We start from the raw sequence: 15,000 nt of genomic DNA, 5'->3' as shown, positions 1-15,000 counted from the left end.
CCCCCCCACACACACACACACGGAGGAGGAGGAGGAGGAGGGGGAGGAGGAGGAGGAGGAGGGGAGGGGGGGAGGAGGAGGAGGAGGAAAGGAGGGGAAGGGGGAGGAGGAGGAAAGGAGGGGGGGGAGGAGAGGAGACAGAGGAGGAGGAGGAAAGGAGGGGGGGGAGGAGGAGGAGGGGGAGGAGGAGGGGGGGGGAGGAGGAGGAGGAGGGGGGGGGAGGAGGGGGAGGGGGGAGGAGGGGGGGGAGGAGGAGGAGGAGGGGGGGGAGGAGGGGGAGGGGGGAGGAGGAGGAGGAGGGGAAGGGGGAGGAGGAGGAAAGGAGGGGGGAGGAGAGGAGACAGAGGAGGAGGAGGAAAGGAGGGGGAGGAGGAGGAGAGGAGGGGGGGAGGAGGAGAGGAAACCAAACAAAACACTTTTGTGTGCAGTAATCCGCGGACCGCGTGTACTGGGTGCCAAACATGTCAGGCTTCCTGCTTTCACAACCTCCCAGCCCCCTCCCTCTCCCCCTCCACCACACGCCCCCCGCCCGCCTGCCTGCCCTATACTGTTCAGCTCCTGGAAGTTCTAGAGGGACAAACTGAGTCAGTGAGGCCTTAAGGCTCGTTTTTTGGGCTAGTTTGTTTGCAGGCTAGCAGGCACGTACACACACAAAGCCCTCTTGGGCATTATACACACACACACACACACACACACACACACACACACACACACACACACACACACACACACACACACACACACACTGCTAACACAGTTCACAAACATTGACCCCAGAACCAGACCTGTTCCTGAGTCTTTAAGTCAAGCCCAAGCCCCCCCTCCTTCCTGTTCCTAGATATGACATAACCTGATCCCCAGCTTACAGCTGTCCTTAATGCCCCCACCCCAAACACACACACACAGCTGAAGCACACACACACCCCCCTCCCTCTGTAGGCGGGGAGTGTTCCAGCGTGCTGGGAGGAGTCTGGGTCGTGTGGCAGGTGAGGAGAGGTCACTGGGGCCTGGGGTCCAGTCCCATCTGAGCAGGCTGTGGAAAAGCATTTCCCTCCCACTCCCTCCCCCTCTCTCTCTTTCTCTCTCACTCGCTCTCACTCATTCTCTCTCTCCACCTCTACCCTCTCGGTCTCCATCTCTTATGAGGACTGGGAGGGCAAGAAAGGTCATTGTTGCCATTTGTGTGTGTGTGTGTGACAGGACGTGGAGCAGTGTGAGGTGAATGTGGTCTTCACCTTGGTAAAAGGTTAGAAGCAGACTTCTGCGTGTCTCTAACTTGTGAACAGAGCAGATTCACCCTCACGTGATGGGCTTGGATGTGCTGCGCACACACACACACACCACTCACTCACCCAACACACACACACACACACCATACGTGCAGAGCCTATCACCACAGAGACGAAACATGGTGTCTCTGCTGACGTCATTTGGCAGGACAACACCCTGCGATGCTGCATCCACCGCTATGTCCTGTCACGGAACATTAAGATCACACACACAGACACACACCCCCACACACACACACACACCCATACGCACTCACCCCCACACACACACACACACCCGCAACAGTCACACGCTCCCCCTCCCCCACACACACACTCACACACACACACACTCTCACACACACACACACACACACACACACTCACACACACACTTGTTTGTTTGTTCCTTTTTCATTCTGTTCTCGCTGCGTCCTGGCAGCTTGTTCCTATTACTCAGAGGATTCAGTTATAGATGTGGCTCTCGTGGAGCGGTGTGTGTGTGGTGTGTGTGTGGGTGGGTGGCAGTTGGCTCTGCTGTGTGCTTCCCCATTTTCTGAAGCCACCCTTGGTGCACGGTCAGCTCGTGTCATGCTAGCGCCTCGTTGACGTCGAGCCTGCCTCTCTGTTCGCTCTGAACAGAGAGTGGCGCTGGGAGATTTCCATCACACGGTCACAGGAAGTTGTCTCACCACATGGCCTTGATTTCAGAGCACGCTACAGTGTGTGTGTGTGTGTGTGTGTGTGTGTGTGTGTGTGTGTGTGTGTGTGTGTGTGTGTGTGTGTGTGTGTGTGTGTGTGTGTGTGTGTGTGTGTGTGTGTGTGTGTGTGTGTGTGTGAGAGAAAGAGTTTGCGTGTGTTGGTTTAACTATTCTTACGGGGACTTCTGAACTCCTTGTAAACGAAGGAACCATTTAAATTAGTGGGGACCTTATCCTGGTCCTCACAACTTCAAGTGCTATTTTTGGGGTGTTAGGTTTAGAATTTACTGGTTAGAATGACAATCAAGGGTTAAGGTTAGGGAGAACACCATTTTCAGTTGGGCTGAATTGTGTGTCCAAAGAGAGCTGGTAGAAGGAGCTTGTGTGTGTGTATGTTCCTCCTCTTACAGGCCTAGATGTGTTAAGACAGGAAGTGAGCAGCTGCTTTTCTCATACCCCTGTCCTACCAAGTTAGCTCTGGTTCTTATTGACTAAAAGGAGCTTTTCCTGAAACTCAGGAGTTGACCAATCACCAAGCTCTGGGTAGATTTTGAACTCGACTTCTCCATTGTTGCGTTCTCCATGCTCTCTTCCCACCCTGCAGGATATGACATCACACTGATGTGCTCACACTCCAGCTGAAAGAAAGCCTGCTAGTCTTGGGTTCCAAGAACAAACATTTTGGGTACCGGCCACAAATCATTTCTTGTTGAAATACTACAGTCCATATTGGTGGAGAAGTGATATATGTGGTCCACAGTGTTTTCAGAATCAGAATTCTGTTTATTGCTAAGTTGGTTTACACATAAGAGGAATTAGCTTTGGTAGGTGGTGTATTACAGTAAACATAGTAACATAGTGAGAAGAACCTTTGACACACATCACCACCATCACACAAAACAGACCTTGAGAGGACGTGTGTGTTGTCGTGTCACTTCATTACAACGGAACAATTCTGACTTGAACTGTACTTTCTCTTCCCCTTCCACCCGTCTCTCTCTCTCTCTGTCTCTCTTTCTCTCTGTCTCTCTCTGTCTCTCTCTCTGTCTCTCTTTCTCTCTGTCTCTCTCTCTCTCTCTCTCTCTCTCTTTCTCTCTGTCTCTCTCTCTCTCTCTCTCTCACTGTCTCTCTCAGGGGGAGTCTGTGAAGTACTTCTTGGACAACCTGGAGAAGCTCGGCCAGTTGGTAAGCCCCTCCCTCCCTGACAATCAGCCTCAGAGAGCTAGCCCTGACCCCAGAGAGCTAGCCCTGACCCTAGAGAGCTAGCCCTGACCCCAGAGAGCTAGCCCTGACCCCAGAGAGCTAGCCCTGACCCCAGAGAGCTAGCCCCCACCCCAGAGAGCTAGCCCTGACCCCAGAGAGCTAGCCCTCACACCAGAGAGCTAGCCCTCACACCAGAGAGCTAGCCCCCACCCCAGAGAGCTAGCCCCCACCCCAGAGAGCTAGCCCCGACCCCAGAGAGCTAGCCCCGACCCCAGAGAGCTAGCCCCGACCCCAGAGAGCTAGCCCTGACCCCAGAGAGCTAGCCCTCACCCCAGAGAGCTAGCCCCCACCCCAGAGAGCTAGCCTTGACCCCAGAGAGCTAGCCCTGACCCCAGAGAGCTAGCCCTCACCCCAGAGAGCTAGCCCTGACCCCAGAGAGCTAGCCCTCACCCCAGAGAGCTAGCCCTCACCCCAGAGAGCTAGCCCTCACCCCAGAGAGCTAGCCCTCACCCCAGAGAGCTAGCCCTCACCCCAGAGAGCTAGCCCTGACCCCAGAGAGCTAGCCCTGACCCCAGAGAGCTAGCCCTGACCCCAGAGAGCTAGCCCTGACCCCAGAGAGCTAGCCCTCACCCCAGAGAGCTAGCCCTGACCCCAGAGAGCTAGCCCTGACCCCAAAGAGCTAGCCCTGACCCCAGAGAGCTAGCCCTCACCCCAGAGAGCTAGCCCTCACCCCAGAGAGCTAGCCCTCACCCCAGAGAGCTAGCCCTCACCCCAGAGAGCTAGCCCCCACCCCAGAGAGCTAGCCCCCACCCCAGAGAGCTAGCCCTGACCCCAGAGAGCTAGCCCTCACCCCAAAGAGCTAGCCCTGACCCCAGAGAGCTAGCCCTCACCCCAGAGAGCTAGCCCTCACCCCAGAGAGCTAGCCCTGACCCCAGAGAGCTAGCCCTGACCCCAGAGAGCTAGCCCTGACCCCAGAGAGCTAGCCCTCACCCCAGAGAGCTAGCCCTCACCCCAGAGAGCTAGCCCTCACCCCAGAGAGCTAGCCCTCACCCCAGAGAGCTAGCCCTGACCCCAGAGAGCTAGCCCTGACCCCAAAGAGCTAGCCCTGACCCCAGAGAGCTAGCCCTCACCCCAGAGAGCTAGCCCTCACCCCAGAGAGCTAGCCCTCACCCCAGAGAGCTAGCCCCCACCCCAGAGAGCTAGCCCCCACCCCAGAGAGCTAGCCCCCACCCCAGAGAGCTAGCCCTGAACCCAGAGAGCTAGCCCTCACCCCAAAGAGCTAGCCCTGACCCCAGAGAGCTAGCCCTGACCCCAAAGAGCTAGCCCTGACCCCAGAGAGCTAGCCCTCACCCCAGAGAGCTAGCCCTCACCCCAGAGAGCTAGCCCTCACCCCAGAGAGCTAGCCCCCACCCCAGAGAGCTAGCCCCCACCCCAGAGAGCTAGCCCCCACCCCAGAGAGCTAGCCCTGAACCCAGAGAGCTAGCCCTCACCCCAAAGAGCTAGCCCTGACCCCAGAGAGCTAGCCCTCACCCCAAAGAGCTAGCCCTGACCCCAGAGAGCTAGCCCTCACCCCAAAGAGCTAGCCCTCACCCCAAAGAGCTAGCCCTGACCCCAGAGAGCTAGCCCTCACCCCAAAGAGCTAGCCCTGACCCCAGAGAGCTAGCCCTGACCCCAAAGAGCTAGCCCTGACCCCAGAGAGCTAGCCCTGACCCCAAAGAGCTAGCCCTGACCCCAGAGAGCTAGCCCTCACCCCAAAGAGCTAGCCCTGACCCCAGAGAGCTAGCCCTCACCCCAGAGTGCTAGCCCTGACCCACATGCTCTCTCACACAGGCTCTTTCACGCACACACACACACACACAGTGAATAGCCCCGTTGGTGTTTAGCAACATGGCCTGGGCCCAGCAGGAACAGGAAGAGGATCGAGGCTTAGTGTTCGAACAGGGAGGAACAGGCTCACCACAGCCCACTGCCAACGCCCCGTGGCAAAGAAAAATGTCTAGTCTCGTCATCTACCGCTTGTCCGGGGTTCGGGTCGCCGGGGGCAGCAACCTAAGCAAGGAGGCCCAGACTTCCCTCTCCCCGGCCACTTCCACCAGCAGCAGCAAAATGTCACTCACAAAAAAAGAAATAAAAGAATGAGCACAGCACACGTGCGTGCGTGCGTGCGTGTGTGTGTGTGAGAAAGTGCGGACTCTTGGCTGTGTCCCCGGTGGCTTCCCCTATCGCCCGGACGACCTTTGTGATGTCACCGCGTCGGGAATGTCAGGAATTTGGCTGTGAAACTCACAGGCTGTTTGACTCAGGATGCAACAATTGTTTTCCCCAGTGTCCCGGAAGCCACGTTCAGCTCAAGACGAGAACTGAGAAGCCTTAAGGCTCGTTCTGACCAATCACACAATCCAGAATATGCGTGTGAACCACAAACCCCAGCAACCTGCTCTCTAGCATTAACACACACACGCACACATTCATTACTCAGGTTCATGTGGTCCAGTATATAATAAAAAAACATGCAAATTGTTTGAAGAGGGAATTTCACCAGCCGTTGGAAGTCGTTGGTTTCCAACGTGATATTTGAGAACACAACTTCCCCTTATATACAAACAGTAATGAAACAAGTTTCAAGAGCACGTTTTTAGGGTTTAGTTAATTTACAGAAACAACGTGTAAATCGACATGTAAAGCCATCTGTAAGTCAGATGGCTGACTGGCTAAGGTATCGGGCTAGTAATGTGATGGTTGCTAGTTTTGATTCCCGGCCGTGCCAAATGTCTTTGGGCAAGGCACTTCACCCTACTTGCCTCGGGGGGGAATGTCCCTGTACTAACTGTAAGTCGCTCTCAGTTAAGAGCGTCTGCTAAATGACTACATGTAAATGAAGTAGTCAAGTTTAGTCTTTACCTTCATATCCTTTCCATGCGATGACTGCATGACGTGTGTGACTCAGACACCAGCAGCTGGTGTGTCCTCTGGGCTCACTGTCTGTTCCGGATCCTTCTTCAGATCCTGGAGGTTTTGGAGCCAAGCCCCCATAAGGTTCTTCTTCAGCGTGTCAAAGGCGTTGCTTAATTGGGTTTAGACAGAGCGACTTTATTTGGCTTTTATTCAGAGTTCTACAGTTGTTGTTTTTTGTTTCAAGTTTTTTGCCGTTGTCACTTGCGCACCATTTCGGATCCTTACCTTTTAAAGAAGCCGTTATTAATCTGCCAATTATGGAACGCAAGCCCGCACACACGCGCAGTTTCAGGAACAAAAAGATGATCTTACATGTGGCCCTAACGATTTGACTGTACACCATTACAAGGCCTTTCACGCACTACAATAACTCCAAATTGTTTCCCTTTCTTTTTTGTCTTCTCCTTTTATTTTAGATACTATTATTACTATTTACGCCTTACTATTTAGATTAATATTTTCAAATAGAATATTATGATTTGTAGTAGTAGTTTAATTTTTGTTTGTCAATCATTAGTTCCCTCCTCTCCTCTCCTGCCCTTCAGGACTATCTCCCCAGCCAGCAGGACATCCTGCTGGCCCGGAAGCCCACCAAGGGCATCCACGAGTACGACTTTGAGATCAAGAACGTGCCCTTCAAGATGGTGGACGTGGGGGGCCAGCGCTCGGAGAGGCGGCGCTGGTTCGAGTGCTTCGACTCGGTCACGTCCATCCTCTTCCTCGTCTCGTCGTCCGAGTACGACCAGGTGAGTGTCACACGAGTGGGGCGAAGTGGAATTGAACCGGAAACCGTCTGAGGAATAGCCCGAGACCCTAACCGCTCAGCCATCTGACTCCCACACCCCACAGTCGCACTGTCAGACACACTCTCACACACACACACCCTTTTGACACACTCTCTCCCGCCCCCTCCCCAGGTGCTGATGGAAGACCGGCAGACCAACCGCCTGAGCGAGTCTCTCAACATCTTCGAGACCATTGTCAACAACCGCGTGTTCAGCAACGTGTCCATCATCCTCTTCCTCAACAAGACGGACCTGCTGGAGGACAAGGTGAAGAGCGTGCCCATCAAGGACTATTTCCCCGAGTTTGGCGGGGAGGCGCACAGCCTGGCCGACGTGCAGAGCTTCCTGGTGGACTGCTTCCGGAACAAGCGCCGGGAGCAGCAGCAGAAGCCGCTGTACCACCACTTCACCACGGCCATCAACACGGAGAACATTCGCCTGGTGTTCCGCGACGTCAAGGACACCATTCTGCACGACAACCTTAAGCAACTCATGCTCCAGTGAAACGGCGCGCAGTTTTTTTGTTTATGTTTCGGGTTGTTCGTTCGTTTCGGGGTTTTTTTTCGCGAGGAGAGAGAGTTGCCTGAACCTAGCTCCTCCCCCCTCCTCTGTTCTCAACTGTCACTTTTGACCCCGCCCCCTTCTGCCATCCGTCGAGTGTAGAACTGCACCACCTATCTTGCCTTTCACCAAACGTCTTTTATTATTATTCATTTTAATTTGATTTGTATTGTTTGTTTGTCTGCACGGCCATCGTAGTCCTGACCTAAAACCACTGTAAAGCCGTGTGACACCTCTAATCTGTCTCAGATGGATTCTTCTAGAACGTCCCGTACCGTTCCTCTGTGAGCTCTGCCTGACAAACTCTGTAACTTCTACCCTGGGTGTGTGTGTGTGTGGGGGTGTGTGTGTGTGTGTGTGGGGGGGGGGGGGCTGAGGGCGTGGCGTCCACCAAGGCCAGCAGTGGACGGAGGAGGAGGAAGGGGGGGGGGGCCTTGACAACTGCGAGCGTTAATGCCTCCACCACCACCACCACCGTGATATGCTTTTACCCCTGCAGGGCGATGCCCACCACCCCTCTGCGTGGAAATGAGGACTGTTCTAGATGTTTCTGGGGGCCTTTTCAATTGGGGGGGCTCTTTTTCTTTGTGTTCTGCACTGTACTAATCTTTGAATGATTCCACTATTGAGCCTTCTGTACCACTGCCTTCTCATTGAAAAGGGTTAACTCACACACACACACACACACACACACACACACACACACTCCTGATGCCCTCCTTAAGCTGATTCCTGCCAGGTAGAGCAGTAGGTTTCCCACTTTCTCACGTTTTCTTTTACTTCAACTGTAATCTTTCTAGGTGGTTCTTTTTCCTCTGGTCTTTTTTGGGGTTTCAGCTTCCTCCCTCCACACTCATAAGGACACGTATCTATCTACACTTTGTCTCTTTAGTTGCTAGACTGCTGACGCCCACTGCTAGGCAACGGAGGAAGTAGAGAGACACTCGCTCGCTCATACTCAGCACTTGAGTTTCAACCACATGAATAAGTCATAATAATTTTTAAAAGAAAATACACTGCGACTGTAGCTTTTAGTGGAGGGAATCTAAGCACAGTGTATTTAGCGAATTCTCAGGGCACGTTGTGGACCACTTATTTGTGTATTAGATGCAATGATACTTGTGCCTAAGCCCTTTACAGAGACACTTTAACTTGGTCGTTCTCTCTCTCTCTCTCCCACACACACACACACACACACACACAGAGAGAGAATGGCTGGCAGAATCTCTTCTGCTCCTCTCGTCTTTCCTTATTAAATCCCTCCCACTTTGGCCTCCTGTTTGCTTTAAGCTGCCTTGAGCTGCTCAGCTTAAACCCTCGCTCCATCTTCCACAGGGGGAAGGGGGGAAATAAGGTGTTGTTGCATTCACCCCCCCCCCCCCCCCCCCCACACACACACACACACACACACACACACTCCTGTCCTTACCGAGAATATGGCTTATTATTTTGTCAAATACAGGCTTTTCAACAGAGTAAAACGATAAGAAACTGTCTGGTTAGAAGGCATGTAGGCTAACTAAACGGTTTAACCAGAAGCGTTGGCTAACTAGCGGGTTTTCTTCTCCATTTTTATTTTTCCAAGTGCTACCCTTTCTCTAAAGGTACAAGTTATTCTCTCAGTCTCCGCCAGTTACTCTCTTGCTGGGTCTGTGGCGACAAACAAAAGGGATAGCGCCAGCTCGCGTAGTGAACCTTCGGAGAAACGGCTAAGCTCGCGCGGTGTGCCCGAACGCCGACGTTTGTTTATGGACGTTTGTACAACCCTGCGTCTCCTGGACGCTCCGTCTCTCTCTCATGTATATGTATAGTTGTGTATCTCACACCACCTCACCATTTTTCTAACCACGATGTAACCCGTCTTATACATGTATTTGTAAGTATGTATCACTGACCCCTGGTGCGTTGTAGTTTTTTTGGGGGGACCGGTTTTCGGTGTGTTGTTGCTGGGGGGGGGGGGGGGGGTTGTGGGTGGGTGTATATTTACAGTGAAATCGGCCTTAACAACAAACAAACAAAAAAAATGGTCCAGGCCGTGCTTTTATCCCGTTAGTCCGTGTGTCTGTCGGCATGTCTGTAAACAAAAGAAGCTTGTATGTTGTTGACACACACTCGTTGTCTGTCCCTTGTTCGGGCCTCTGGTAGCTCCAGGCACCCTCTCCTCAAGCTCCAAGTCGGCCCCAGCAGAGAGCCCTTTTGTCTGGGCTCAGACTGTCAGGCCTCATCTTGGCTGGAGGCCCTGGGCCGGGGGGGGGGGAGGAGAGAGAGAAAGGCCACCATTGCATCCTCTTCCCGTCTACTGGACTGATGTGACTGGTCCTAGTGTCTCGCACGCACGCTCACGCCAACCGAGTCTGAGCAGGCCAAACGGCCTTGTCATGCTCTTTCGTTGTTGCCGAACGAGCTCGTTTTTTGAAGCATGAACACACACACACACACACTCATCCTAGGGCCTGTCGTGTCCCGCTGGAAGAATATTTCCACAGATCTCTGCTCCCGAGAAGTCCGAACAGCCTTAACAGTAACGCTCGCGTCCTTACAGGCCACTGTGAGCCGGCCGTCTTGAAATGTTCTGGACGCCGGGGCTGTCTCGCTCTCCGTCTCTCTCTCTCCAGGTTTGCCGCTCGCTCGAGCCACTTATTCTCTGAAGCCCAGGGTCCTCTCTGCCACCCCCCCCCCCCCCCGACCACCAGCCAGTGGAGGGCTGTGCCTGAAAGAAAGGGTGCTAATGTAGGAAGAGAGTTTGACCAGACCGTTCTGTACCGTCTGCATGGCGTATCTGACACACCAGAACTAGGAAGGTGGAGTGGAGTGACTCTGGGTCTTGGTCCCTCTGGGACAGAGAGGGATCGTGAGGGATTGTGGGATAGTGGTGGTGACCGCCAGTGTTCCGTGTGCACCTGGCCCTCCTGGGCTCCCTGTGGTGAGGTGCTATCAGCGTGCCAGCAACTCAGAACCACATTTTCCTGACAAACCCAAAGGTTGGAGGCTCACTTTGCCAACGTTGTATAGCCAAGCGGGTCTTCAGCCAACACAGCCATAACTAGTCTAAACGGAGACCTGCATTTCAGTTTGTTTGAACACAAGTGTTTTGTTTTTTCAGGCACCGACTAACCTGTTAGCGAGATGGTATACTCTGCACTGTAAAGGGGGAGCAGAGATATTCAGATACCAGAGGCCTTGTGTTTAAGAGGCCTCAAGCTCCCAAGTTTTAACACAAACTTTCGGTTTTGGAAAACAGTCGACTCTGGACAAGATTTTCTTGGTCTGACGACTCTGCCTCAAACCTTTTTAGTGTTGTTCTTTTATAACCGTTTGAAGTGTGTGTCTGGAGTCCGTGGCTCCTGTTTTTACACGCTTGCTTCCTGGCCTGATCGATCTCTCTGGGACGGCAGCACAGCCCTTGAGCGAACAGAATGGGATTGTAGTTGGAAGGATTCTGTAGACGAAGAGGTGGTAATACCGTGCAGGGGGTCAAATGTGAGCAAGGTCCCACGGGCCTGTGTTCTGTAGTGCCATGCTCTGAGACTGAACAGCTCCACGCCGAGAAATGTGTCAACGAGAAATAATGAACACGTTGGTGATGTGAAACGGTTTCTAACGATGCTGACGCCACTGTTGCCCCACGTGTTTGGCTCTGTGTAATCAAGTCAGTTTAATAAGGAGAGGAAAAATAAGATATATATGCAAATGATCTGCCAAAATACACTGATATAGTGCCTCATGGTCCAAGCTCCGCCTCTTTTTTTTTTTCTTCCTCCAATCAAGTTGTCTTAAAGTTTTTATTTTTTACTTAGGTTTTTCAAATTTTGCCTCTGAGGTATTTCCGTGTCCTCATATCAAGATTCACATTTTGTGTACAATGATTCCAAACCTTCATTTCTCTCTTAACAGTTTTTGGAAAGACAAAAACCGCTTTCATTGTACAGTCTAACTTATACTGTCTTGCCCGTACTATCCTCAATAAAACAAACCATTTTTCAAAATAATCCATGTTCTCTTATGTGGTGAAACACATTGTGCTCTTTGCTCCACAATGGCTGCAGCGAAACAGGAGCTCAGGGCAGATTAGAATCAACGTGCTGTGCCTCAAGCTTGAGCTAGCTAATGCTGTTTAAATGACAAATATGCACAACGGGATCCGAGCAGATCAGCGATACCAAGAAGGCAGAGTTAGTCTCCTTGTTGCTAACTGTTCACCATGTTCTTAGAGTTGGGTTTTCTTCTTCTAAACATAGGAATTCCCTCTGAAGAAGTGTACTGTATAGATGTGTACTGTATAGATGTGTACTGTATAGATGTGTACAGCATGCTTACAGTGTACAGTATAGAAGTGTACTGTATAGATGTGTACAGTATAGATGTGTACAGTATAGATGTGTACTGTATAGATGTGTACTGTATAGATGTATACAGTATAGATGTGTACTGTATAGATGTGTACTGTATAGATGTGTACAGCATGCTTACAGTGTACAGTATAGAAGTGTACTGTATAGATGTGTACAGCATGCTTACAGTGTACAGTATAGAAGTGTACAGTATAGAAGTGTACTGTATAGATGTGTACAGCATAGATGTGTACAGTATAGATGTGTACAGTATAGATGTGTACAGCATAGATGTGTACAGCTATGTCTGTTTAACAGTCCCAGTCAGCAGGACAGAGTTAGTGGCTGTAACCAGGCGCAGGGACAGAGTTAGTGGCTGTAACCAGGCGCAGGGCGTTCTGCTGACAGTGTATTCTCGGCTTAGACTCCAAACCGCACCAAATGCTCAGCTAAAACGTTTAGTAAAAAACACAATTAATGAACTCTGATGTACAGTTCAACGTTCACATCAGGAAAGTGCCACTGGGTGGCAGTCTAGACAAGGGTTTGCATGTATGTCCCTTTTTCTCAAGACAAAGCTAGCATTCTTGGCACTTTTATTAATTGTACAAAGTACCAAATTCCTATAGAGTAAGAATTTGTATGCCCAAGAGGGCTGTGTGTGTGTGTTTCTTTAATGCCCAAGAGGTTTAATGTGTGTGTGTATAATGCCCAAGAGGGCTGGTGTGTGTGTTTGTGTAATGCCCCAAAGGTTTAATGCCCAAGAAGTTTAATGTGTGTGTGTGTGTGTGTGTGTGTGTGTGTGTGTGTGTGTGTGTGTTCAGTGAGCTATGAGGCGTGTGATCTCTGACCTGGTTACTGTGCTTGCTCATTGAGCTGGGCTTGTTAGCTAGCTCAGTTAGCACCATGAAGTTAGCTATCTCAACTAGCACCATTGAAGTCCACTGACCCTCCCATTAGAGAGCACACATTCAGCTAGCACCATGAAGTTAGCTAGCTCACCTAGCACCGTGAAGTCCAAAGACTCTTCCATCAGAGAGCACACGTTCACTCTCTCATAAACTGTGTTTTTAATGAACGATTTAAAAAATAGCAGTGAGCTTTACAGCATTTGCATATCTTTGAATGAAAAACAATTCATAAAATATAGTTTGACATTGACCATAGTGAGACATTGATTAAAACAAATTAACAAAAATTAAAATAGCTAAATAACATTTATCTATAAATAACAATGGTTAAGCGTCAAGTGTTGAGAGTAAGAAGAGGTTGGCTGGTTTTTAGGCTGACGTCTGGGAATGAACATTAGAACCAGCCAGATTCCGTTTCTGTACTTATTCTCTTTTACCTTGAACAAAACAAATAATGTATCTTTTACAGATTGATTGACTTCATCAAGTTACGTGGATTCAAAGCCCAGGTTGTTATTCAGCTCTTCAAGTTTATTCTCATCATTTTTAAGCCTCATGTCTGCTGAGAATAACATGTTATTGAGTATGCTATTGTATTTGTGATTTTAATAATACTGATGCAACTCAAGTGTAAAAGCCTATTGAGCACGCTCTTGTGTACAGTACAGGACATAGACAGTGGCGTAAGGAAAAAGTCAAGCTCATCTGCCTATTTAGAGTCATACAGTAGCCTACATGCATCTTTTTTTTATGAAAAGAAAATCGGAATATTCAAGTTCAGTGATGAATTTAGTGAAGATTGATTCCAGTTGGAAAAGCCGCTCAGGCCTGTATGTAAACTTGTTGTGCACATGCAGTGGTCACAAACAGATTACCTAAACAGTTTGATCCTTCTTCACAGTTAAAACAACCCCCAAAATCAAGTCGTCACCCCAACCGATTATTAGATACATTCAGACCTCCACCAACGTTAGACCTCTCATTCCCTTACCTGAGATTAGGAAAGGATTTGGCCTGTTAAAAAAGTGATTTGGTGTCAGCGATGGGGTGAGAACAGTGCAATACTGAGAGGATTATACCAAGCCCATACCAAACCATGCTGGAAGCAGCATTGACTCTGGGGTCTCCACAGAGAGCCAGGGTGAGAAAGGGGTGTGTACATTTGCAAAACCAGCAGGCTGAGATCAACTTCTTTGGGTGTGATGGTGTGCAGGAGTCCTGTTTATAGAGTACATTTCAGCTTTTATCTCTTTCGGATTTCTAAACTTCCTGCTGGTTGTCTGTGGGTCCCTGGCCGGGCTGAGCCGTCTTGGCCGGACTCTCTTCCAGAGCGAGGTCGACTTCCAGGAAGTCTGCCGAACCACTGTCCTGGGAACTCACCTCCTCCGGGTCACATCCCTTTCCCCCTCCCTGGCACTTCCTCTGGCTGCACATGCCGGAGTGAGCGGGCCCCACCAGCGCCAGGAAGAAGGCTCCCAGGGCCATGCCCGCCGCACACGAGTAGAACGCTGCGCCGTAGTTCTGGGTGAGGTCCACCAACACGCCTGGGGAGAAACACGGGCAGACAGGCAACGTCAGAGACGCCTAGAATGGGTCCTTTGAGACTTGAAATACATTCAGGTCTAGCCACAGTACAAACACTTCGCCTAAAAGAAGGAAGACAATGTATACCACAGGCCTGAGCAAAACGTCTGGAAGGAACTTTCTGATTCCACATGTTTTTTTTAAAAGTAGGAATGATAACAAAATCAGAATAAATGTCTTAAAATGACACACAAATATTGTCTCACAAAAATACGCAAAGACAAGCTGTACAGTACAATCATTGGATGCGTTTCTGTGAATGCTGAAAATCAGGAACATTCATTCGCTCATACTAGATTCAGGATATGCTTTCGGTACCCAACGGTGAATCCCTGTAACTACCCAGTAGGCCTGCAGTAAGTGATAAGGCACCGCCAAACACATGACATATACATGTCCTGGAAAAGCGATCCCAGAGAGAAACCGAAGCCTCGTACCTCCCAGTGGCGGGCCGGCCAGCCCAGCGAAGCTCTGGATGAACACGTACACCCCCACCGAGGAAGGCATCCTCTGGATCCCTACCACCTCCTCTTCCGCCAGCATGGGGATGTGGGTGGAGCCCACGGTGCCCATGAAGAACCCATACAGGGCACAGCACAACGCCAGCCCCCAGAACTCCCACACCAGGGTGAAGGCCACCAGCACCAGGCCCAGCAGGACTACACATCCCAGCAGCACCTTGGTCTTCCTCACGGGGGCCC

The 15,000-nt window shown here is 50.8% G+C and overlaps 2 protein-coding genes across 3 annotated transcripts in view; one reads left to right on the top strand and one right to left on the bottom strand.

Moving 5' to 3' along the window:
• The window catches only part of gna13b (guanine nucleotide binding protein (G protein), alpha 13b), a 17,988-nt gene extending 9,132 nt beyond the window's left edge, over positions 1 to 8,856 (top strand). Inside the window, exons 3-5 of the mRNA XM_084677958.1 lie at positions 3,104 to 3,154; positions 6,673 to 6,873; positions 7,045 to 8,856. Coding sequence (XP_084534084.1) covers positions 3,104 to 3,154; positions 6,673 to 6,873; positions 7,045 to 7,416 — 624 coding nt within the window. The 3' untranslated portion in view covers positions 7,417 to 8,856. The remainder of the gene's footprint in view (positions 1 to 3,103; positions 3,155 to 6,672; positions 6,874 to 7,044) is intronic.
• A 3,999-nt stretch (positions 8,857 to 12,855) lies between these two features.
• The window catches only part of slc16a6b (solute carrier family 16 member 6b), a 7,436-nt gene continuing 5,291 nt past the window's right edge, over positions 12,856 to 15,000 (bottom strand). For both annotated transcript variants that reach the window (XM_084677956.1, XM_084677955.1), the window contains exons 5-6: positions 14,737 to 15,000; positions 12,856 to 14,259 (exon numbers count right to left, since the gene is read on the bottom strand). The exon at positions 14,737 to 15,000 is cut by the window's right edge and continues 615 nt beyond it. In XM_084677956.1, coding sequence (XP_084534082.1) covers positions 13,976 to 14,259; positions 14,737 to 15,000 — 548 coding nt within the window. In that variant the 3' untranslated portion in view covers positions 12,856 to 13,975. The remainder of the gene's footprint in view (positions 14,260 to 14,736) is intronic.

The sequence above is a fragment of the Hypomesus nipponensis genome, chromosome 17 (assembly GCF_054491055.1).
Source record: "Hypomesus nipponensis isolate SF chromosome 17, ASM5449105v1, whole genome shotgun sequence".
In the NCBI taxonomy this organism is placed as follows: domain Eukaryota; kingdom Metazoa; phylum Chordata; class Actinopteri; order Osmeriformes; family Osmeridae; genus Hypomesus; species Hypomesus nipponensis.
Note: the sequence above shows the minus strand (reverse complement) of the source record. Positions and strands in the feature narration are given on the sequence as shown.